Source organism: Lepidochelys olivacea (assembly GCF_965140295.1).
Source record: "Lepidochelys olivacea isolate rLepOli2 genome assembly, chromosome: 24".
NCBI classification, from domain to species: domain Eukaryota; kingdom Metazoa; phylum Chordata; order Testudines; family Cheloniidae; genus Lepidochelys; species Lepidochelys olivacea.
In genome coordinates this window covers 18,267,264-18,292,438 of record NC_140434.1, presented here as the reverse complement: position 1 = coordinate 18,292,438, position 25,175 = coordinate 18,267,264, and the positions used below count along the sequence as shown (strand labels likewise).

Genomic DNA, 25,175 nt, shown 5'->3' with positions numbered 1-25,175 from the left:
GTTGACTGTGAACCGCTCTCCGCTGGGACACTATGTTGGGGTTCAGGCTCTGGCTGAGCCTCTTGTGTAGCGTTATGGGCTGCTGCTGGTTCAGGTTCGGTGGGGCCCTCTGGTGTTGAGGTTGCAAGTACTGGATTCAGTGCTGGCAATGGGTCTGGTGCTGGTTGTTCCTCTGGTTCTGGTTCTGGGACTGGTTCCGTCTGGGTCTCTGGGACTGGATCCACTAGTGCTGTTGCAGACATTGGCCTGGGGTCCAGGTCCATCACCTCTGACCGGCTCCTGATAGAAGTTTCCTGAACAGAGCTATGCCTCACGGCTCGTTTAGCCTGGCTGCGGGTGACCATTCCCACCCTCTTGGCCCACTTCAGATGATTGGCCAAGTCTTCCCCCAACAGCATGGGGATGGGATATTCATCATAGACTGCAAATGTCCACATTCCTGACCAGCCCTGGTACTAGACAGGCAATTTGGCTGTAGGCAAATTGAAAGAGTGGGACTTGAAAGGTTGAATTGTCACTTGGATCTCTGGGTTGATTAAATTGGGGTCCACCAATTAAGCATGGATAGCTGACACTTGTGCTCTGGTGTCCCTCCACTCGGCGACCTTCTTTCCGCCCACATTCACAGTTTTCCTCCACTCCAAGGGTATCTGGGCCTGTGGATCTTTGGTTTGATTCCGGTGCAATGAACTGTAATCTGTTGGGGTTCTTGGGGCAGTTGGCCTTTACATGCCCCAGCTCGTTACATTTAAAACATCGTCCAGCTGACGGGTCACTGGGGTGAGGTGGGTTGCGGGAGAACGGGGTGGTGGGACGATAAGGTGTCTGGAGGGTTCTTTGGGAGGCAGTTGGGGCCTTGGGCGGCCCCTGGCAATAGGGTGTGGTCTGGGGTTGTCCCTTCTGGTCTCCGCTCCAACTGCGACCAGTTTTCTTCTTCTCTGCCACCTCTACCCATCTGTTTCTAATCTCTCCTGCCTCGATTACAGTTTTGGGCTTCCCATCTAGGATGTATCTTTCTACTTCCTCAGGAACACCCTCTAAGAATTGTTCCATTTGCATTAGGAAGGGCAAATTTACTGGAGATTCAACACTTGCTCCTGATATCCAGGCATCCCAGTGTTTCACAATGTGGTAGGCATGTCGGGTAAATGACACGTCTGGTTATCACCTTAGGGCTCTGAACCTCCGACGAGAATGCTTGGGTGTTATCCCCATTCTGACTATCGCCTTGGATTTAAACAGTTCATACTCGTTCATGTGTTCTTTAGGCATTTCAGCCGCCACCTCAGCTAATTGTCCACTGAGCTGCGGCCTCAGCTCTACCATGTATTGGTCTGTAGGGATGCTGTACCCAAGGCAGGCCCTTTTGAAGTTTTCTAAGAAGGCCTCGGTATCATCGCCTGCCTTGTAGGTGGGGAACTTTCTGGGATGGGAAGTGCTACCTGGAGAAGGATTGCTAGGGTTTGTTGGTATATTCTGCTGAGTCTTTACCTTCTCCATCTCCAGTTCATGCTTCCTCTCTTTTTCCTTCTCCTCCTCCACATGCTTCCTTGCCTCCATTTCCCTCCTGTGGGCAACCTCCTGTACCTCCTTCTCCAGCCGCATGAGTTCTATCTGTCTTTCATGTTCCTTTTGTTTTTCCTCAGCCTGAAATCTGGCTAATTCCAGCGTTTCTTGAGCCGTGGATTCTGTCATCCGAACCTCTCTGTTTTTAACTAACTTTACAGCCGAGGTTTGGAAATAAACAAACAAACAAAACTTGGCTGTAAAATTTTGCTGTGCTGGAATAGGATACCTATTCTCTGATAGTGATTGTCAGCCTACAGAAAAAGACAATTCCCTTTGTCTCTGCTCTGGCCCCAAATCAAAGCAAAAAACCTCCAACTACTTGGAAACCTGCTTATCAGCAGCCCCAAAGGAAAAAAAAATGTGTTCAAATCTGTGCTCCTTCGAAAAAAAAATCAAAATCCTAAAAAAAAAACCCCTATTCACAAAGATAATCCCCTTTTGTCTCTGCTCTGGCCCCAAAGCGGAGAAAAAACTAGTTGCTTTCAGGTTTCAGAGTAACAGCCGTGTTAGTCTGTATTCGCAAAAAGAAAAGGAGGACTTGTGTGCTCTAATAAATTGGTTAGTCTCTAAGGTGCCACAAGTCCTCCTTTTCTAGTTGCTTTCAGTTGGACCTCCTTTCCAGCAGCCCCAAAGGAAAAAAAAATTCCTTTTTAAAATCCGTTTTGCTGGTTCAAAAAAATCTCAAATTGATCTCAAAATGATTTCAGGTTAATCCCACCACTCTGCCACCATGTCAAGGTTGCTTCCCCACTCTGAACTCTAGGGTACAGATGTGGGGACCTGCATGAAAATCTCCTAAGCTTACTTTCCCCAAGGTACAAATTAATTTTGTCCTTTGCCCCTAGATTTCTACTGCCACCACCAAACTTTAGCTGGGTTTACTGGGAAACATAGTTTGGACACGTCTTTCCCCCCAAATCCTCCCAATCCTTGCCCCCCACTTCCTGGGGAAGGTTTGGTAAAAATCCTCACCAATTTGCATAGGTGACCACAGACCCAAACCCTGGGATCTTAGAACAATGAAAAAGCATTGAGTTTCCTTACAAGAAGACTTTTAATAGAAGTAGAAAAGAATCACCTCTGTAAAATTAGGATGGCAAATACTTTACAGGGGAATTAGATTCAAAACAGAGAGAATCCCTCCAGGCAAAACCTTAAGTTACAAAAAGACACACAGACAGGAATATCCATTCTATTCAGCACAGCTATTTTCTCAGCCATTTAAAGAAATCATAATCTAACACATACCTAGCTAGATTACTTACTAAGTTCTAAGAGTCCATTCCTGTTCTGTCCCCAGCAAAAGCATCACACAGACAGACACAGACCCTTTGTTTTTTCTCTTTCCTCCCAGCTTTTGAAAGCATCTTATCTCCTCATTGGTCATTTTGGTCAGGTGCCAGCGAGGTTACCTTTAGCTTCTTAACCCTTTACAGGTGAGAGGATTTTTTCCTCTGGACAGGAGGGATTATAAAGGAGTTTACCCTTCCCTTTCTATTTATGACAACAGGTGAAAGTGTTTTTTCCACTGGCCATGGGGGATTTTATAGCACCGGGGACAGAAAGGTGGTTCCCCTTCTCTTTATATTTATGACAGGTCCTTTCTTATGTTATTCTAAAAATACATAAGTGTTACGGCCACATTGTGACTGACAAATAGCTTCCTTTCTCAGTTCCACCATGTAATTATAAAATAACTCCACTGGGATATAAATATTGCTCTTACAGTTCAGTGGATAGTACATAGAGCTGCACAAACAAGTCATTGTGTCAGGAAATTTTAGCTCGTACTGACTTCGCTAGTGCTTTATATCTGGCCTGTTGTAAAATGAGGCAAACATCAAGATAAGCTGATGTACCCCCTGGAAGACCTGTGTGTACCCCTGGAGTACAAGGACCCCTGGCTGAGAACCACAGATCTCCACTAACGCACAAGGGAATTGGCCTCAAGACACATTGGCATCACCTGATCAGCCAAAGTCACATGCAGGGTTGTGAAATCTCCCATCTCCGGGTCCACCAGGATGTCATGGGGCAGCCCCAGCCGATCGCCCAGGGGGCAGGTATTTGCCATCCTGCCGGATAAAACCACAGCCAGATGCTTCCTCACTGTTCTGTCACTGCAGCTAACATCCAGGCACCATGTGGGTTGCTCTGCCCCTCTGCCTGCTGTCCGCTCTCCTGGCCACAGGTGAGTCCCGTCCGTCCCCGGGCACAGGGAGCCGGGTGGTGGGGTCGGGAATTCACTTGGGGAAAGTGCTGCTGTCGATGGTGGATTCTAGGGTCAGGATGGAATTTGTGGGTAAAACCAGCAAGAGGAAAACCCGGAGCCACGTCCCCCGGCTGACTCGGGGAGAGCAGGGATTGGAGTCTGGGACTCCCACAGCCCACACTAGGGGCCTGGCCAGCGGGTCTGAGTCCGTCTGTGCTTCCTTCTTCTCATTCCTCCTCCAGCTCTCGCCCGAGCTTGGGGTCATCCCGATGAGGAGCAGCACCCCCGTCCACATGTCGTCCTGCCTAGAAATGTTCCCCTGCCTGTCAGCGCTGAGATTCCTGCCAGGACTCCTGGCTTCATTCCCCGGGTTTGAAAGGGGAATGGGGGTGCAAAGGGGGGGGGCTGGGAGCCAGGACTTGTGGGCTCATTCCCCAGCTGTAGAAGCGGGCTGGGGTGTAGTGAGTTTGAGCAGAGATGGCTGCAAATCAGGACTCCCGGGTTCTGTCCGTGGCTCTGAAAGAGGTGTGGGATCTCGTGGGTTTGAGCGGGCTGGGAGTCAGGAGTGAGGACTTCTCAGCTGTCTTCTTGGTTCTAACCCTGAATTGAACACATCTTTTTTCTACCTCAGTTTCCATATTTCTTTGATAGGGATAATATAACTTTGCAACCATCTAGGGACATAAAAGGGCAGGGGAAGGTGTTCTGAGGTTTAATTGATGTTTCCACATGAAAGCTCTAAAAAAACCAAAGTGGGAAAATCAATGTTTCTTTCTTTCTTTCTTTCTTAAAACTACCTTATGCTCACGTAATGAATTTAAAGGCCCCCACGCTCTGGAGAGGAAAGAGTTTATGCTCTTGGGATCGCTGGCTGGAGACGAACAGCCATCAATCCAAAGGCTTAACAAGCGTCAATTGTATTCTGAAGAAGAGAATTGGCAGGATCAGCGATGAAAAGTGGGCTGAAGTCAAGTGTGGCTGAGCTGACGTAACTCTGAGAGGCAGAGGCCTGGAGCAGAGAGTGACGGCGGGGTGTGTGCGTGTGTGAGAAAGGTTGACCGCAAAGCCAGGCAGAAACCCCTCTTCAGAGCAGCCGAATTCTTGTTTTCTGTCTACACAGACGTGTGGGGTTTGTTCGCAGGCACAAGCTGCACCCCAGATAGCCACGTCAGCAGGTGAAAATGTATTCTAGCCACAGACACTCAGGCAGCAAACAGACTTGTCTGTGGTTTTGAGTAAGATACAAATGACCAGCTAGCAAGATGCCTTTCCCCATCCGGAGAGTTAAATGGAACTGGGCAGAACTGCTGCAAAAGCAGGTGGCATTTCTCCAAGATCTGCCTGCCCACACGTTCAGTGAGGAGGCATTGGTGGTAACAACTCCCACAGCGCCACCTCTTGGTTCCTGGTGGTATTTCACCCACGGGCACTGCCTGGGTGGGGTGGGGAGCCGGGGTTTGTACTGAGAAGGGATTTTTCCAACCTCCAGGGAGCGCTCTGCAATGCGAGGTGTGTGTGTCCGAAGAGCAATCGTGCTCCGGCCCCCTGCAGCCCTGCGCCCCCTCGGAAGGGACCTGCGTCACTGTCGTGGCAAGGTTCAGGCCGGGTGAGTGAAAGAAGATTCCTATTAAGTATAGACACCATTGTCCTCCTGAAGCCAGGGGTCGAACCCAGGAGTCCTGGCTCCCAGCCCCTCCCCCTACTCTAACCAATAGACTCCGCTCCTTTCCAGGAGCAGGGACTGCTCAGTCTGGAAAGATAATATCATAGACGTGGGATGGGATGAGATGGGGAATTGCAGTGGGCGGCTGTGGGGCCTGGATCAGACAGAAGAGAGGATTTTATCAGGGGTGGGGAGATGAGATTAGTTGGGGGTGGGGTGGATGGAACAAAAGGGGAGGATGGAGCAGCTGGGGGTCCATTGGGGAGCTCAGAGGTGATGCTCTGTTTCTCTTCCACAGAGGGATCCTTGTCCTACACGGCTAAATCGTGCCTAGAGCCCAAGAACTGTGAGCCTGGTCCCTTCTCGGTCACCTACGCGCACAATGTCACTGTGCGGGCGAACATCGCCTGCTGTGACACCGACGGCTGCAATGCCGGGGCCATCCCAGGTGTGTGTCGGCTGCAAACCTAGAGCCCTGCTCCAGCCACACCTGCCTGGAGAGAACCCAGGAGTCCTGGCTCCCAACCCCACCCCCCACCTCTAACCGCTGGACCCCACTCCCCTCCTACAACTGGGGACAGAACCCAGGAGTCCTGGCTCCCAGCCCCCCTGCTTTAACCACTAGACCCCACTCCCTTCCCCGAGCTGGGATCGAGCCCAGCGTGTGGTGACTCCCCACCCCTGGCTGACTGTGTGTGTCTGACTGTTCTCAGTGCCAACTGTGAGCTCCATCCCGAACGGCCGGCAGTGCCCATCGTGCTTCACACTGTGGACAGGAAGCTGTAAGGACAACGAGCCCTTGGCTTGCACTGGTGCCGAGGACCATTGTGTTGAGGAATCTGGGATATTTCAACTGGGTAAGTCCTCCAGATGCGGGAGGGATCTGAACACAGAGCACGAGGTGCAGCCCAGGTGTCCTGGCTCAGTCCCAGGGCCCCTTGCTCTGACCCACTAGACTCCACTCCCCTGGCAGAGTTGCAGAGAGAACTCTGGATTCCTTCTTGCCGAGATGCCAAAGGAGCACCCAAGGAGGATAAGGCCACTGCGGAGAAACTAAATGAATTCTGTGCATCGGTCTTCACAGCTGAGGATGGGAGGGAGATTCCCAAACCTGAGCCATTCTTTTGTGGTGACAAATCTGAGGAACTGTCCCAGATTGAGGAGACATTACAGGAGGTTTTGCAACAAATTGATACATTAAACAGTAATAAGTCACCAGGATCAGATGGGATTCGCCCAGGTGTTCGGAAAGAACTGAAATGTCAAATTACAGAACTACTAACTGTGGTTTGTAACCTACCATTTAAATCAGCTTCTGTCCCAAATGGCTGGAGGATGGCTAATGACACACCAATTTTCTAAAAAGGGCTCCAGAGATGATCCCAGCAACTACAGGCCAATAAGTCTGACTTCAGTACAGGGCAAACTCATTGAAACTATAGGAAAGAAGAGAACTGTCAGCCACACAGATGAACATAATTTGTTGGGGAAGGGTCAATATGGTTTCCGTAAAGGGAAATCATGCCTCACCAATCTACTAGAATTCTCTGAAAGGTTCAACAAGCCTGTGGCAAGGGGGATCCCGTGGATATAGTGTACTTAGATTTTCAGAAAGCCTTTGAAAAGCTCCCTCACCAAAGGCTCTTAAGCAAAGTGAGCTGTCATGCGATAAAATCCTCTCATGGCTCAGTAACTGGTTAAAAGATAGGGAAAAAAGGTTAGGAAGAAATGGTCAGTTTTCAGAACAGAGAGACGTAAATAGTGGGAGTCCCCCAGGGATCTGCACTTGGCCCAGTGCTATTCACCATATTCCAAAATGTTCTGGAAAAAGGGGTAAATAGTGAGGTGGCAAAATTTGCAGAAGATACAAACCTACTCAAGATAGTTAAGTCCAAAGCAGACAGCGAAGTGGTACTAAAGGATCGCTCAGAACTGGGAGACTGGGCAACAATACGGGAGATGAAATTCAAGGTTGATAAATGCAAAGTAATGCACATGGGCAAACGTAATCCCAAGTAGACATACACAATGATGGGTCGAATTTACCACTCAAGAAAGATCTTGGAGTCATTGCGGAGAGTTCTCTGAAATCATCCACCCCATGTGCAGCTGCGGTGAAGAAAGCGAGCAGAATGCTGGGAGTCATTAAGTAAAAGAAAGACAGACAATAGCATGTTGCCTCTGTATAAATCCATGGGACGCCCACAGCTTGAACACTGCGTGCGGATGTGGTCGCCCCATCTCAAAAAAGAGATATTGGAATTGGAAAAGCTTCAGAAAAGCCCAACCAAAATGATGTGGGGGATGGAACGGCTGCCACATGAGGAGAGATTAATAAGAGTGGGACTTTTCAACCTGGAAAAGAGACGGCTAAGGGGGGATATGATTGAGGTCTAGAGAAGGTTGAAGGGTGTGGAGGAAGTATATAAGGAAGTGTTATTTACTCCTCCTAACATAAGAACGAGGGGTCACCAGAGGCAGCAGATTTAAAACAAATAAAAGGAAGTACTGCTTCACACAACACACAGTCAACCTGTGGAACTCATTGCTGGGGGAAGTTGTGAAGGTGCAGACTATAACAGGGTTCAAACAGGAACTAGAGAAGTTCCTGGAGGACAGGTCCATCTGTGGCTACAGCCAGGATGGGCAGGGATGGTGGCCCTAGCCTCTGTTTGCCAGGAGCTGGGAATGGGCGACAGGGTATGGATCACTGGATGATTCCCTGTTCTGTTCCTTCCCTCTGGGGCACCTGGCATTGGCCAGAGGATACTGGGCTAGATGGACCTTTGGTGTGACCCAGGGGGGCCGTTCCTCTGTTATGTTCTCACGTAGTTAAAGCCCCCTGCTCAGAGCACTAGACTCCTATGCCTGCAGAGCCTGGTGCAGTCCTGCTGGGAGGGGAGTGTGTGAGAGATCTCTTCGGGGTCGGGGGGGGGGAATGTGGGAGCCCCCGATCACGTCTGTCTCCCCCCGTCCAGCTGGCATCACCCTGAGGAGGGCTGCGGTTGGATGTGCCTCCCCTGGCGCCTGTGTGAAGAGAGCGGGAGAGAAGAAATACGCCCGGGGCGCGCTGGAGTGGCTCTTCCAGGCCAAGTGCTACCCAGCTCCCAGGGCCGGGGGAGGCATCGGGAAGCCCTGAGCCCTGCCCTGGCGTCCTCCCCTTCTGCTGCGTGCTGGGCTGCAGTGAACCTCCCTTCAGCAGCCTCCGGCTGCTGCTTCTCTTTGGGGGGGATTGCGGGTTCCTTTTGTGCATTGGCTGAATAAAGCAAGCTGTGGGGAAAGCAGCCCCCTCACTCCTTGTCCCCTGACCGTCCCGTACCAGGCCCCCCCCCCCGCCCCTATCTGTGCACAAGTGATGCTGGCAGGAAGAGAACCCGGGAGTCCTGACTCCCAGTACCCCACCCTGTAACCCACCAGACCCCACTCCCTTCTGAAAGGCAGGGATAGAGCCCAGGAGTCCTGGCTCCCAAGCCCCCTGCTCTAACCACTGGACCCCTCTCCCCTTGCAGGGCCAGGGAATGGAACCCAGGAGTCCTGCCTGGACCCCCTCCCGGAAGGCAAGGCCCATGGCTGGGGGAAAGGCACCGGCTGGCTGAGCTCCGCTGGGGAAGGAGGGCTGTGGGAAGGAGAGGCTGTGGCTCACCCAGCTGTCCAGGCAGGCGGGAACGCCCTGGAGGGGAGAAATGTCCTTCTAGGTTGATTTTGCAGGGCTCAGTTCGTCCCGCTCTCTGGAGCGGCTCCACTGGGAGTGCCGGGCTCAGGGAAGGTGTCAGGAAACAGGGCAGATCCCCCCAACCGGTGGTGCTCTGTGAGCAGATTTCACCCAGCGTGAACTCCTGGATCGCTGCCCCCGTCTGACCCCGGAGTCACAGCCAGTCCCCTCAGATACTCTCAGACAAGCCGGACTTTGTGAGGAAAGGTCACGTACACCCCAAACCAGCCCACCCAGGTTGTTCCCAGCCCCAGGAGACCGGTCACTTACCCCAGAGCCCCGGGACCCCAGATCCTCCACCAAAGGCAACGCTGGCAGCCAGGTCTGTAGGATACTCGCTAAAGGTTTGTGAGCTAAGGAAAGGGAATGAGGGTCACGAGGGGTTAAAGCCGGTAAAATTCATACCCAGGTGAGTTGTAGTCTGTAATTCCAAACGGTGGCGGTGATGGGAGAAACTGCCATTCTCCCAAGTCTTTTCAGGTGCCCCCAGACGGTCTCCGGGGATCCCCGCTTTGCATCCCGTTCTGGTCCCTGTAAGAGTCCAGCCAGCCCAGCGAGGCAGGATCCTTCCCTGAATCCATCCTTACAGCTTCTTCTCCCAGAGAACAAGCTGGCAGGGCCCCCACCCACTTGGGCTTTGCCTTCGATGGGGGGAGGGAGGAACGCGGCGGTCAGCACACACGATGGCCCCTGCCTTTGGGGTCAGCACTTTTCTGGTGCTAAAGTTCCTCCTTAGCATCCCTCCGGCGTCTCTGCTGGGTCAGTGAGTCCCAGGGCTGTGCTCAGGGTGAATGGTTGTTACTCCGCGAAAACAGCAGATGGGGAAGAGAAAACCATACCACGGCCCATTGGTTTTCATGAAATTGAAACTCCAAACACACTGTTCTACCTTCGCCATGCCTTTGATCTAGGCCAGGGGCTCTCGACCTTTCCAGACAGCTGTACCCCTTGCGGGAGTCTGATGTGTCTTGGGTACCCCAAGTTTCCCCTCACTTAAAAACGACTTGCTCACAAAACCAGCCATAAAAATGCAAAATGTCATGGCCATGCTGCTGCTGACAAGCTGCTTCCTTTCTCATTTCCGCCATTATAAAATAACTCGGTGGGAACACAGGACAAATCCTGCACTGGCATTTCAGTGTAGAGTATATAGAGCAATATGAACAAGGGGTCGACAGTTTAGCTCGTACTGACTTCACTCGTGCCTTAATGCGGCCGGTTGTAAAATGAGGCAAGCATCAAGATGAGCTGATGTTCCCCCCGGAAGACCTGTGTGTACCCCTGGTGTACCTGGACCCCTGGCTGAGAACCACTGATCTGCACTAATGCACAAGGGAATTGGCCTCAAGACACATTGGTATCATCTGATCAGCCAGTGTCCCATGCAGGGTTGTGAAATCTCCCATCTCCGGGCCCACCAGGATGTCATGGGGCAGCCCCAGCCGATCCCGCAGGGGGCAGGTATTTGGCAACCTTTCTGCAGAGAAGGACCTGGGATGAGATGAGAATGGATGGGTGGTTGAGAAGCTGGCTATGAGTCAGCAGGGTGGCCTTGTTGCCAAAAAGGCCAACGGCAGTTTGAGCTGCATCAGTAGGAGCGTTGCCAGCGGATGGAGGGAAGTGATTCTTCCCAACTATTCGGCACTGGTGAGGCCACATCTGGAGTACTGGGTCCAGTTTTGGGCCCCCCACTACAGAAGGGATGTGGACAAATTGGAGAGAGTCCAGCGGAGGGCAAGGAAAATGATTAGGGGGCTGGGGCACGTGACTTAGGAGGGGAGGCTGAGGGAACTGGGCTTCTCTCGTCTGCAGAAGAGAAGAGTGAGGGGTGATTTTATAGCAGCCTTCAACTACCTGAGGGGGTTTCCAAAGAGGATGGAGCTCAGTTGTTCTCAGTGGTGGCAGACAACAGAACAAGGAGAAATGGTCTGCAGTTGCTGTGGGGGAGGTCTAGGCTGGAGATCAGGAAACACTATTTCAATAGGAGGGTGGTGAAGCGCTGCATTGGGTTTCCTAGGGAGGGGGTGGAATCTCCATCCTTAGAGGTGTTTAAGGCCCAGCTTGCCACAGCCCTGTCTGGGATGAATTACTTGGGGTTGGTCCTGCTTTGAGCAGGGGTTGGACTAGATGACCTCCTGAGCTCTCTTCCAACCCTGATCTTCTATGGTTCTCTGATTCTCTGAACCTGCCTGCCATACCCACAGCCAGCTGCTTCATCGCTGCTCTGGTCACTGCAGAAAATGCCCGGCCACCATGTGGGTGCCCCAGCCCCTCTGACTGCTGTCTGCAGGGAGTGGGGGTCTCTTCTGGGGTGTATGTACCACACGCTGGCCCAGCGAGTGCAGGGAGAAAAGGGCTGAGCAGCGGGAGGGGTTTTGCAGATTCCTGGACACAGGGACTATCGTGAGGGCCGCGCTGAGCTGGGTGAGCCGGGACCGTGCCCTGCTTGGCCAGGAGGGGACACTGTTGCACCATCGCACTGACTCACATGGTCTGAGTTCTGGGAGCCAGGACTCCTGGGTTCTATCCCCAGGTCAGGGAGGGGGTGGGTCTAGAATAGGCTGGAAGCCAGCAGCAATTAGGACTCCTTGGTTAAAAGAACAGGAGTACTTGTGGCACCTTAGAGACTAACAAATTCATATGCCACAAGTACTCCCGTCCTTTCTGGCGATACAGACTAACACGGCTGCTACTCTGAAATCTGACTCCTTGGCTGTATTCGTGGCTCTGAGTCTGACACTGCCTCTTTCTGCCTCAGTTTCCCTGTTTATAAGATGGGGATAATGTTCCCTTCCTCCCACCTGGGACCCTGGCAAAGGGAGGAGAAGGCTTTTGGAGGTTGAAGTGATGTTTCCAGAGGAAAGCTCTGGAAAATACCAAAGTGGACCAATTGGTTTTCTCTCTGTCGTCCTTCAATTAAAAACTTATGTTCAGTGACTGAATTGAAACTTTTCCAAGCTCTGGACAGGAAAGAGTTAAGGATCATGGGATCTCTTCAGCCAGCCCAGAGTTTTTGCATGCACGATGGAGGTGTGAAGCCATCAGTGGCAAGGGTGAACGATCACCAATCAAATTCGGAAGAAGAGAGTTGACAGGACAGGATGGTCCCCGGCTTTGGAGTCGACACTTTTCTGGTGCTAAAGTTCTTCGTTAGCATCGCCGGGTGTCTTTGCTGGGTCAGTGAGTCCCAGCACTGTGCTCAGGGTGAATGTTTGTTCCTCCGTTAAAACAGCAGACGGGGAAGGGAAAACCGTACAACGGCCCATTGGTTTTAATGAAATCGAAACACCAAACACACTGTTCTACCTTAGACAATGGCATAACATTCTTTTTCACTGACTGACCAGTTGCTTTCCCTCTCAGACAGCTTTTTGGTGAGAAACACTACAGGGTGGAATTCTTGATCAGGTCCTTTCTGCATTAAAACTGCTCCCACACCACGCTCAGACGCATCTGTGGTTACTAGGAACGGTTTGTCAAAGTCTGGGGCCCTTAGTACAGGGTCAGACATGAGTGTCGCTTTAAGCTGGTTAAAGGCCTCCTGACACTTTTTGGTCCACTGAACAGCATTTGGCTGTTTCTTTTTGGTTAGGTCTGTCAGCGGGGTGGCGATTTGGCTGTAGTGCAGTACAAATTGTCTGTAATAACCAGCCAAGCCTAAGCAGGATTGAACCTGTTTCTTTGACTTTGGGACAGGCCATTTTTGGATCGCATCCACTTTGGCTTGTAGGGGGCAGATAGTTCCTTGACCCACCTGGTGTCCAAGGTAAGTCACACTGTTTAGGCCTATTTGACACTTCTTAGCCTTAACAGTTAGTCCTGCCTCCCTTATGCGCTCAAGGACTTTTTGTAGATGTTCCAGGAGTTCTGCCCAGGAATCCGAAAATATGGCCACATCGTCAAGGTAGGCGACTGCATATTCTCCTAATCCCGCTAGGAGACCATCTACAAGTCTTTGGAAGGTGGCGGGTGCATTCCGCAGCCCGAAAGGGAGGACATTAAATTCATACAGCCCGAGACGTGTGATGAAGGCTGACCTTTCCTTGGCGGATTCATAGTGGTACCTGCCAGTACCCCTTGGTGAAGTCCAAGGTAAAGATGAACTGGGCCCGCCCCAGTTTCTCTAATAGTTCACGTGTGCGTGGCATTGGATAGTTGTCTGGGCGAGTTACAGCATTTAGCTTATGATAGTCCACACAAAAACGTATCTTCCCATCTGGTTTGGGAACTAGAACCACTGGAGATGCCCATGCACTCTGTAACATATCCTGGATCTCCCGGTCTATAGCAGTTTTAGCTTGAGGAGACACCCGGTAAGGTTGGACTTTAATTGGGTGAGCATTACCTGTGTCAATGGAGCGGTATGCCCGTTCAGTCAATCCTGGGGTGGATGAAAACGTCGGTGCGTAGCTAGTGCACAGCTCCTTGGTCTGCTGTCACTGCATACGCCCAAGGGTCATGGAGAGGTTCACCTCTTCCACACCACAAACAGTTTTCCCTTCGTAATAGACACCTTCAGGCCACTCAGCGTCATCTCCTCCCTGGGCTGGAAACTGACAAACCTTTAATTCTCTGGAATAAAAGGGCTTTAGAGAATTAATATGGTACACCTTAGGCTTTCAGTTGGAGGTGGGGAATGCTATGAGGTAATTAACAGCTCCCAGGAGCTCCTGGACCGTGAATGGCCCTTCCCACGATGCTTCCATTTTATGGGCCTGGAGCGCCTTTAAGACCATGACCTGGTCCCCTACTTTGAAGGAACGCTCTCTGGCATGTTTATCATACCAGGCTTTTTGCTCTTTTTGAGCATCCTGTAAGTTTTCTTTAGCAAGGGCTAAAGAGGTTCGGAGGGTGTTTTGTAGGTTGGTTACAAAGTCCAGAATGTTAGTTCCTGGAGAAGGTGTAAGTCCCTCCCATTGCTGCTTCACCAACTGTAATGGCCCCTTAACCTCACAGCCATATACAAGTTCAAATGGGGAAAACCCTAAACTGGGATGTGGTACAGCTCTGTAGGCAAAGAGCAACTGCTGCAACACTAGGTCCCAATCATTGGAGTGTTCATTTACGAATTCACGGATCATGGCCCCCAAAGTCCCATTAAACTTCTCCACCATGCCGTTTGTTTGATGGTGGTAAGGAGTGGCAACCAAGTGACTTACCCCATGAGCTTCCCAGAGGTTTTCCATAGTTCCTGCCAGGAAATTAGTCCCTGCACCTGTGAGGATGTCGGAGGGCCAACCTACCCTGGCAAAAATGTCTGCTAGTGCCTGGCACACACTTTTAGCCCTGGGGTTCCTTAGAGCTACTGCTTCTGGCCATTGGGTGGCAAAATCCATGAAAGTCAGTCTGTACTGCTTCCCTCTGGGTGTCTTTTTCAGAAAAGGACCCAGAATATCCACAGCTACTCACTGAAATGGAACTTCAATGATGGGGAGTGGTTGGAGAAGGGCTTTCACCTGGTCTTGGGGTTTTCCCACTCTTTGGCATCCTTCACAAGACCGGACATAGGTAGAAACATCTTTGCCCATTCCCTCCTTGTGGAATGGCCCCTCCAAAAGGTCTTTGGTCCTGTTCAGCCCAGCATGGCCACTAGGGTGATCGTGGGCTAAGCTCAAGAGCTTGGCCCGGTATTTAGTTGGAACTAACAACTGTCTCTGAGGATGCCAGTCTTCCTGGTGTCCACCAGAAAGAGTTCCTTTGTATAAAAATCATCTTTCTATAACAAACCTGGATCGAATAGAAGAGCTGAGAGGTGGTGGGTTGCTCCGTGCTGCCGTCCAAACTCTCTGGAGGCTTTCATCCTCTTCCTGTTCAGTCTGGAACTTTTCTCTTGATTCTGAAGACATCAGTTCCTCATTGGATTGTGGACCTATGCTTGGTCCTTCTGGAAGCAATGTAGGGGGTGGGGCTATTTCCGTTGACTGTGAACCGCTCTCCGCTGGGACACTATGTTGGGGTTCAGGCTCTGGCTTAGCCTCTTGTGTAGGGTTATGGGCTGCTGCTGGTTCAGGTTCGGTGGGGCCCTCTGGTGCTGAGGTTGCAAGTACTGGATTCAGTGCTGGCAATGGGTCTGGTGCTGGTTGTTCCTCTGGTTCCGGTTCTGGGACTGGTTCCGTCTGGATCTCTGGGACTGGATCCACTAGTGCTGTTGCAGACATTGTCCTGGGGTCCAGGTCCATCACCTCTGACCGGGTCCTGAGAGAAGTTTCCGGAACAGAGCTAGGCCTCACGGCTTGTTTAGCCTGGCTACGGGTGACCATTCCCACCCTCTTGGCCCGCTTCACATGATTGACCAAGTCTTCCCCCAAGAGCATGGGGATGGGATAATCATCATTGACTGCAAAAGTCCAAGTTCCTGACCAGCCCTGGTACTGGACAGGCAATTTGGCTGTAGGCAAATGGAAAGAGTGGGACTTGAAGGGTTGAATCGTCACTTGGATCACTGGGTTGATTAAATTGGGGTCCACTAAGGAAGCATGGATAGCTGACACTTGTGCTCCGGTGTCCCTCCACGCGGTGACCTTCTTCCCGCCCACACTCACAGTTTCCCTCCACTCCAAGGGTATCTGGGAGGTATCTGGGCCTGCGGATCTTTGGTGTGATTCCGGTGCAATGAACTGTAATCTGTTGGGGTTCTTGGGGCAGTTGGCCTTTACATGCCCCTGCTCGTTACATTTAAAACATCGTCCAGCTGAAGGGTCACTGGGGTGAGGTGGGTTGCTGGAGAATGGGGTGGTGGGACGATAAGGTGTTTGGAGGGTTCTTTGGGAGGTAGGTGGGGTCTTGGGTGGCTCCCGGAAATAGGGTGTGGTCTGGGGTTGTCCCTTCTGGTCTCTGCTCCAACTGCGACCAGTTTTCTTCTTCTCTGCCTCCTCTACCCATCTGTCTTCAGTCTCTCCTGCCTCGATTACAGTTTTGGGCTTCCCATCTAGGATGTATTTTTCTATTTCCTCAGGAACACCCTCTAAGAATTTTTCCATTTGCATTAGGAAGGGCAAATTTACTGGAGATTCAACACTTGCTCCTGATATCCAGGCATCCCAGTGTTTCACAATGTGGTAGGCATGTCGGGTAAATGACATGTCTGGTTTCCAGCTTAGGGCTCTGAACCTCCGACGAGAATGCTCGGGTGTTATTCCCATTCTGACTCTCTCCTTGGATTTAAGCAGTTCATACTTGTTCATGTGTTCTTTAGGCATTTCGGCCACCACCTCAGCTAATTGTCCACTGAGCTGCGGCCTCAGCTCTACCATGTCTTGGTCTGCAGAGATGCTGTACCCAAGGCAGGCCCTTTTGAAGTTTTCCAAGAAGGCCTCGGTATCATCGCCTGCCTTGTAGGTGGGGAACTTTCTGGGATGGGAAGTGCTACCTGGAGAAGGATTGCTAGGGTTTGTTGGTATATTCTGCTGAGTCTTTACCTTCTCCATCTCCAGTTCATGCTTCCTCTCTTTTTCCTTCTCCTCCTCCACATGCTGCCTCTCTTTTTCCTTCTCCTCCTCCACATGCTTCCTCTCTTTTTCCTTCTCCTCCTCCACATGCTTCCTTGCCTCCATTTCCCTCCTGTGGGCAGCCTACAGAAAAAGACAATTCCCTTTGTCTCTGCTCTGGCCTCCTTCTCCAGCCGCATGAGTTCTATCTGTCTTTCATGTTCCTTTTGTTTTTCCTCAGCCTGAAATCTGGCTAATTCCAGCGTTTCTTGAGCCGTGGATTCTGTCATCCGAACCTCTCTGTTTTTAACTAACTTTACACCCGAGGTTTGGAAATAAACAAACAAACAAAACTTGGCTGTAAAATTTTGCTGTGCTGGAATAGGATACCTATTCTCTGATAGTGATTGTCAGCCTACAGAAAAAGACAATTCCCTTTGTCTCTGCTCTGGCCCCAAATCAAAGCAAAAAACCTCCAACTACTTGGAAACCTGCTTATCAGCAGCCCCAAAGGAAAAAAAAATGTGTTCAAATCTGTGCTCCTTCGAAAAAAAAATCAAAATCCTAAAAAAAAAAAACCCCTATTCACAAAGATAATCCCCTTTTGTCTCTGCTCTGGCCCCAAAGCGGAGAAAAAACTAGTTGCTTTCAGGTTTCAGAGTAACAGCCGTGTTAGTCTGTATTCGCAAAAAGAAAAGGAGGACTTGTGTGCTCTAATAAATTGGTTAGTCTCTAAGGTGCCACAAGTCCTCCTTTTCTAGTTGCTTTCAGTTGGACCTCCTTTCCAGCAGCCCCAAAGGAAAAAAAATTTCCTTTTTAAAATCCGTTTTGCTGGTTCAAAAAAATCTCAAATTGATCTCAAAATGATTTCAGGTTAATCCCACCACTCTGCCACCATGTCAAGGTTGCTTCCCCACTCTGAACTCTAGGGTACAGATGTGGGGACCTGCATGAAAATCTCCTAAGCTTACTTTCCCCAAGGTACAAATTAATTTTGTCCTTTGCCCCTAGATTTCTACTGCCACCACCAAACTTTAGCTGGGTTTACTGGGAAACATAGTTTGGACACATCTTTCCCCCCAAATCCTCCCAATCCTTGCCCCCCACTTCCTGGGGAAGGTTTGGTAAAAATCCTCACCAATTTGCATAGGTGACCACAGACCCAAACCCTGGGATCTTAGAACAATGAAAAAGCATTGAGTTTCCTTACAAGAAGACTTTTAATAGAAGTAGAAAAGAATCACCTCTGTAAAATTAGGATGGCAAATACTTTACAGGGGAATTAGATTCAAAACAGAGAGAATCCCTCCAGGCAAAACCTTAAGTTACAAAAAGACACACAGACAGGAATATCCATTCTATTCAGCACAGCTATTTTCTCAGCCATTTAAAGAAATCATAATCTAACACATACCTAGCTAGATTACTTACTAAGTTCTAAGAGTCCATTCCTGTTCTGTCCCCAGCAAAAGCATCACACAGACAGACACAGACCCTTTGTTTTTTCTCTTTCCTCCCAGCCTTTGAAAGTATCTTATCTCCTCATTGGTCATTTTGGTCAGGTGCCAGCGAGGTTACCTTTAGCTTCTTAACCCTTTACAGGTGAGAGGATTTTTTCCTCTGGAGAGGAGGGATTATAAAGGAGTTTACCCTTCCCTTTCTATTTATGACAGCTCCTTTCTTATGTTATTCTAAAAATACATAAGTGTTACGGCCACATTGTGACTGACAAATAGCTTCCTTTCTCAGTTCCACCATGTAATTATAAAATAACTCCACTGGGATATAAATATTGCTCTTACAGTTCAGTGGATAGTACATAGAGCTGCACAAACAAGTCATTGTGTCAGGAAATTTTAGCTCGTACTGACTTCACTAGTGCTTTATATCTGGCCTGTTGTAAAATGAGGCAAACATCAAGATAAGCTGATGTACCCCCTGGAAGACCTGTGTGTACCCCTGGAGTACAAGGACCCCTGGCTGAGAACCACAGATCTCCACTAACGCACAAGGGAATTGGCCTCAAGACACATTGCATCACCTGATCAGCCAAAGTCAAATGCAGGGTTGTGAAATCTCCCATCTCCGGGTCCACCAGGATGTCATGGGGCAGCCCCAGCCGATCGCCCAGGGGGCAGGTATTTGCCATCCTGCCGGACAAAAACCACAGCCAGATGCTTCCTCGCTGTTCCCCTGCCTGTCAGCGCTGAGATTCGTGCCAGGACTCCTGGGTTCATTCCCCGGGTTTGAAAGGGGAATGGGGGTGCAACAGGTGGGGGCTGGGAGCCAGGACTTCTGGGCTCATTCCCCAGCTGTAGAAGCGGGCTGGGGTGTAGTGAGTTTGAGCAGAGATGGCTGCAAATCAGTACTCCCGGGCTCTGTCCGTGGCTGTGAAAGAGGAGTGGGATCTCGTGGGTTAGAGTGGGCTGGGAGTCAGGAGTGAGGAGTTCTCAGCTGTCTTCTTGGTTCTAACCCTGAATTGAACACATCTTTTTTCTACCTCAGTTTCCATATTTCTTTGATAGGGATAATATAACTTTGCAACCATCTAGGGACATAAAAGGGCAGGGGAAGGTGTTCTGAGGTTTAATTGATGTTTCCACATGAAAGCTCTAAAAAAACCAAAGTGGAAAAATCTCTTTCTTTCTTTCTTAAAACTACCTTATGCTCACGTAATGAATTAAAGGCCCCCACGCTCTGGAGAGGAAAGAGTTGATGCTCCTGGGATCGCTGGCTGGAGACGAACAGCTATCAATCCAAAGGCTTAACAAGCATTAATCGTATTCTGAAGAAGAGAATTGGCAGGATCAGCGATGAAAAGTGGGCTGAAGTCGAGTGTGGCTGAGCTGACGTAACTCTGAGAGGCAGAGGCCTGGAGCAGAGAGTGACGGCGGGGTGTGTGTGTGTGTGTGTGAAAGGTTCACTGCAAAGCCAGGCAGAAAATCCTCTTCGGAGCAGCCGAAGTCTTGTTTTTCTGTCTACACAGATGTGTGGGGTTTGTTCGCAGGCACAAGCTGCACCCCAGATAGCCACATCAGCAGCTGAAAATGTATTCTAGCCACAGACACTCAGGCAGCAAACAGACTTGTCTGCGGTTTTGAGTAAGATACAAATGACCAGCTAGCAAGATGCCTTTCCCCATCCGGAGAGTTAAATGGAACTGGGCAGAACTGCTGCAAAAGCAGGTGGAATTTCTCCAAGATCTGCTTGCCCACACGTTCAGTGAGGAGGCATTGGTGGTAACAACTCCCACAGTTGGTTGGTGGTGGTATTTCGCCCACAGGCACTGCCTGGGGAGGGTTGGGGAGCCGCGGTTTGTACTGAGAAGGGATTTTTCCAACCTCCAGGGAGCGCTCTGCAATGCGAGGTGTGTGCGTCCAGAGAGCAATCGTGCTCCGGCCCCCTGCAGCCCTGCGCCCCCTCGGAAGGGACCTGCGTCACCGTCGTGGCAGAGATGAGGCTGGGTGAGTGAAAGAAGATTTCTACTTAGTGTAGACACCATTGTCCACCTGAAGCCAGGGGTCAAACCCAGGAGTCCTGGCTCCCAGCCCCTCCCCCTACTCTAACCAATAGTCTCCGCTCCTCTCCAGGAGCAGGGACTGCTCAGTCTGGAAAGGTAATGTCATAGACGAGGCATGGGATGAGATGGGGATTTGCATTGGGTGGCTGTGGGGCCTGGATCAGACAGAAGAGAGGATTTTATCAGGGGTGGGGAGATGAGATTAGTTGGGGGTGGGGTGGATGGAACAAAAGGGGAGGATGGAGCACCTGGGGGTCCATTGGGGACCTCAGAGGTGATCATAGAATATCAGGGTTGGAAGGGACCCCAGAAGGTCATCTAGTCCAACCCCCTGCTCGAAGCAGGACCAATTCCCAGTGAAATCATCCCAGCCAGGGCTTTGTCAAGCCTGACCTTAAAAACCTCTAAGGAAGGAGATACTACCACCTCCCTAGGTAACGCATTCCAGTGTTTCACCACCCTCTTAGTGAAAAAGTTTTTCCTAATATCCAATCTAAACCTCCCCCACTGCAACTTGAGACCATTACTCCTCGTTTTGTCATCTGCTACCATTGAGAACTGTCTAGAGCCATCCTCTTTGGAACCCCCTTTCAGGTAGTTGAAAGCAGCTATCAAATCCCCCCTCATTCTTCTCTTCTGCAGGCTAAACAATCCCAGCTCCCTCAGCCTCTCCTCATAACTCATGTGTTCCAGTCCCCTAATCATTTTTGTTGCCCTTCGCTGGACTCTCTCCAATTTATCCACATCCTTCTTGAAGTGTGGGGCCCAAAACTGGACACAGTACTCCAGATGAGGCCTCACCAATGTCGAATAGAGGGGAACGATCATGTCCCTCGATCTGCTTGGTATGCCCCTACTTATACATCCCGAAATGCCATTGGCCTTCTTGGCAACAAGGGCACACTGCTGACTCATATCCAGCATCTCATCCACTGTAACCCCTAGGTCCTTTTCCGCAGAACTGCTGCCTAGCCATTCGGTCCCTAGTCTGTAGCTGTGCATTGGGTTCTTCCGTCCTAAGTGCAGGACCCTGCACTTATCCTTATTGAACCTCATCAGATTTCTTTTGGCCCAATCCTCCAATTTGTCTAGGTCCTTCTGTATCCTATCCCTCCCCTCCAGCGTATCTACCACTCGTCCCAGTTTAGTATCATCCGCAAATTTGCTGAGAGTGCAATCCACACCATCCTCCAGATCATTTATGATGATATTGAACAAAACTGGCCCCAGGACCGACCCTTGGGGTACTCCACTTGATACCGGCTGCCAAGTAGATGTGGAGCCATTGATCACTACCCGTTGAGCCCGACTATCTAGCCAGCTTTCTACCCACCTTATAGTGCATTCATCCAGCCCATACTTCCTTAACTTGCTGACAAGAATACTGTGGGAGACCGTGTCAAAAGTTTTGCTAAAGTCAAGAAACAATACATCCACTGCTTTCCCTTCATCCACAGGCCCCATGCTGAGCCCCGGCCTGGCATCCTCCCCTGCTGCTGCGTGCCGGGCTGCAGTGCACCTCCCTTCAGTAGCCACGGGCTGCTGCTTCTCTTTGGGGGAGATTGCGGGTTAATTTTGTGCATTGGCTGAATAAAGCGAGTTGTGGGGAAAGTACCCCCCTAGCTCCTTGTCCCCTGACCGTCCCGTACCGGCCCTCCCCTACCCCTATCTGTGCACAAGTGATGCTGGCAGGAAGAGAACCCGGGAGTCCTGACTCCCAGTACCAGACCCTGTAACCCACCAGACCATACTCCCTTCTGAAAGCCAGGGATAGAGCCCAGGAGTCCTGGCTCCAAAGACCCCTGCTCTAACCACTGGACCCCTCTCCCCTTGCAGGGCCAGGGAATGGAACCCAGGAGTCCTGCCTGGACCCCCTCCCGGAAGGCAAGGCCCATGGCTGGGGGAAAGGCACCGGCTGGTTGAGCTCCCCTGGGGAAGGAGGGCTGTGGGAAGGAGAGGCCGTGGCTCACCCAGCTGTCCAGGCGGGCGGGAAAGCCCTGGAGGGGAGAAATGTCCTTCTAGGTTGATTTTGCAGGGCTCAGTTCGTCCCGCTCTCTGGAGCGGCTCCACTGGGAGTGCCGGGCTCAGGGAAGGTGTCAGGAAACAGGGCAGATCCCCCCAACCGGTGGTGCTCTGTGAGCAGATTTCACCCAGTGTGAACTCCTGGATCGCTGCCCCCGTCTGACCCCGGAGTCACAGCCAGTCCCCTCAGATACTCTCAGACAAGCCGGACTTTGTGAGGAAAGGTCACGTACACCCCAAACCAGCCCACCCAGGTTGTCCCCTGCCCAAGGAGACCGGTCACTTACCCCAGAGCCCCGGGACCCCAGATCCTCCACCAAAGGCAACGCTGGCAGCCAGGTCTGTAGGAATCTCGTGAAAGGTTCGTGAGCTAAGGAAAGGGAATGAGGGTCACAAGGGGTTAAAGCAGGTAAAATTCATGCCCAGGTGAGTCGCAGTCTGTAATTCCAAACGGTGGCGGTGAAGGAAGAAACTACCATTTTCCAAAGTCTTTTCAGGTGCCCCCAGACGGTCTCCAGGGATCCCCGCTTTGCATCCGGTTCCGGTCCCTGTAAGCGTCCAGCCAGCCCAGCGAGGCAGGGTTCCCTCAATCCATCCTTACAGCTTCTTCTCCCACAGAACAAGCTGGCAGGGCCCCCACTCACGTGGGCTTTGCCTTCGATGGGGGGAGGGAGGAACGCGGTGGTCTGCACACGCGATGCCCCTGCCTTTGTGGTCAGCACTTTTCTGCTGCTAAAGCTCTTCGTTACATCCCTACGGCATTGTCAAGGTTCCTTCCCCACTCTGAACTCTAGGGTACAGATGTGGGGACCTGCATGAAAACCTCCTAAGCTTACTTTTACCAGCTTAGGTTAAAACTTCCCCAAAGTACAAGCTATTTTACCCTTTCCCTTGGATTTCCACTGCCACCACCAAACTTTATCTGGGTTTCTGAGAAAACGTAGTTTGGAAACGTCTTTCCCCCCAAAATCCTCCCAACTCTTGCACCCCACTTCCTGGGGAAGGTTTTGGTAGAAATCCTCTCCAATTTGCATAGGTGACCACAGACCCAAACCCTTGGATCTTAGAACAAAGAAAAAGCATTGAGTTTCCTTACAAGAAGACTTTTAATAGAAGTAGAAAAGAATCACCTTTGTAAAATCAGGATGGCAAATACCTTACAGGGGAATTAGATTCAAAACATAGAGAATCCCTCTAGGCAAAACCTTAACTTACAAAAAAGACACACAGACAAGAATAGTCATTCGATTCAGCACAGCTATTTTCTCAGTCATTTAAAGAAATCATAATCTAAGACATACGTAGCTAGATTACTTACTAACTTCTAAGAGTCCATTCCTGTTCTGTCCCCGGCAAAAGCATCACACAGACAAACACAGATCCTTTGTTTTTATCCCTCCTCCCTGCTTTTGAAAGCATCTTATCTCCTCATTGGTCATGTTGTCAGGTGCCAGCGAGGTTACCTTTAGCTTCTTAACCCTTTACAGGTGAGAGGATATTTCCTCTGGACAGGAGGGATTATAAAGGGGTTTACACTTCCCTTTATATTTATGACAACAGGTGAAAGTGTTTTGCCACTGGCCATGAGGGATTTTAGAGCTCCAGGGACAGAAAGGTGGTTCCCCTTCCCTTTATATTTATGACAGCTCCTTTCTTATTTTATTCTAAAAATATATAAAAGCGTCACGGCCACACTGTGACTGACAAATAGCTGCCTTTCTCATTTCCACTGTGTAATTATAAGATAACTCCACTGGGATATAAATATTGCACTGACAGTTCAGTGGATAGTACATAGAGCTGCACAAACAAGTCATTGTGTCAGGAAATTTTAGCTCGTGTTGACTTCACTAGTGCTTTTTATCTGGCCTGTTGTAAAATGAGGCAAACATCAAGATGAGCTGATGTACCACCCTGGAAGACCTGTGTGTACCCCTGGAGTACACGGACCCCTGGCTGAGAACCACTGATCTCCGTGATGCACAAGGAAATTGGCCTCAAGACACATTGCATCACCTGATCAGCCAGTGTCACATGCAGGGTTGTGAAATCTCCCATCTCCGGGCCCACCAGGATGTCACGGGGCAGCCCCAGCCGATCCCGCAGGGGGCAGGTATTTGCCAACCTTTCCGCAGAGAAGGACCTGGGGATTACAGTGGATGAGAAGCTGGCTATGAGACAGCAGGGTGGCCTTGTTGCCAAGAAGGCCAAAGGCATTTTGAGCTGCATCAGTAGGAGCGTTGCCAGCAGATGGAGGGAAGTGATCGTTCCCCTCTATTCGGCACTGGTGAGGCCACATCTGGAGTACTGGGTCCAGTTTTGGGCCCCCCACTACAGAAGGGATGTGGACAAATTGGAGAGAGTCCAGCGGAGGGCAACGAAAATGATTAGGGGGCTGGAGCACGTGACTTAGGAGGGGAGGCTGAGGGAACTGGGCTTCTTTCGTCTGCAGAAGAGAAGAGTGAGGAGGAATTTGATAGCAGCCTTCAACTACCTGAGGGGGGTTCAAAAGAGGATGGAGCTCGGCAGTTCTCAGTGGTGGCAGATGACAGAACGAGGAGCAATGGTCTCCAGTTGCAGTGGGGGAGGTCTAGGTTGGAGGTCGAGGGGAGGGACGGCATCCACAGGACAGCAACTGGGACCCCAGGGCAGGTCACAGTGGTGAGAGCTCAGCTGCCCGGTCCTGGGGAGCAGCTGGCCGCACGCTGCATGGTGGACGTCTCTTTTTCTTCCATCGGTGGCGGTTGCTACTTCAGGCTCATGGTGGCCAGCGAGAAGCCGGGAAGGCTGGGCTGTGCAGGCCCTGCGGCCCGCCCGCCCCTTCTGTCTGCAGTCTCACCCCTGTTCTGCTCCCTCCCCCGTGGCCCTGCCCCGGTTCCCCCCACAGTCCTGTCCCAGTCCACCCACCCCCTTGCAGCCCCCCCGCCCACGGCCCCAAGACCAGGAAAGATCTGTCCCGCCGCCAACTGGGGGTGAGAGCTCTTCCAGTCCCCGGGCCACAGCCGCAGCTGGGATCCGGGCGCTGGGGCTTCCCCCGCCACCTGGCACTT

General features: G+C 51.0%; 1 protein-coding gene across 1 annotated transcript in view; it reads left to right on the top strand.

The window, feature by feature from the left end:
- LOC311512492 (phospholipase A2 inhibitor and Ly6/PLAUR domain-containing protein-like) overlaps nt 1–8,583 on the top strand; it is a gene marked incomplete at both ends in the record, with an annotated part of 35,489 nt that extends 26,906 nt beyond the window's left edge. The window contains 4 exons of the mRNA XM_084613701.1: nt 5,271–5,387; nt 5,743–5,892; nt 6,158–6,301; nt 8,423–8,583. Coding sequence (XP_084469827.1) covers nt 5,271–5,387; nt 5,743–5,892; nt 6,158–6,301; nt 8,423–8,583 — 572 coding nt within the window. The remainder of the gene's footprint in view (nt 1–5,270; nt 5,388–5,742; nt 5,893–6,157; nt 6,302–8,422) is intronic.
- Nucleotides 8,584–25,175: the final 16,592 nt, after the last annotated feature.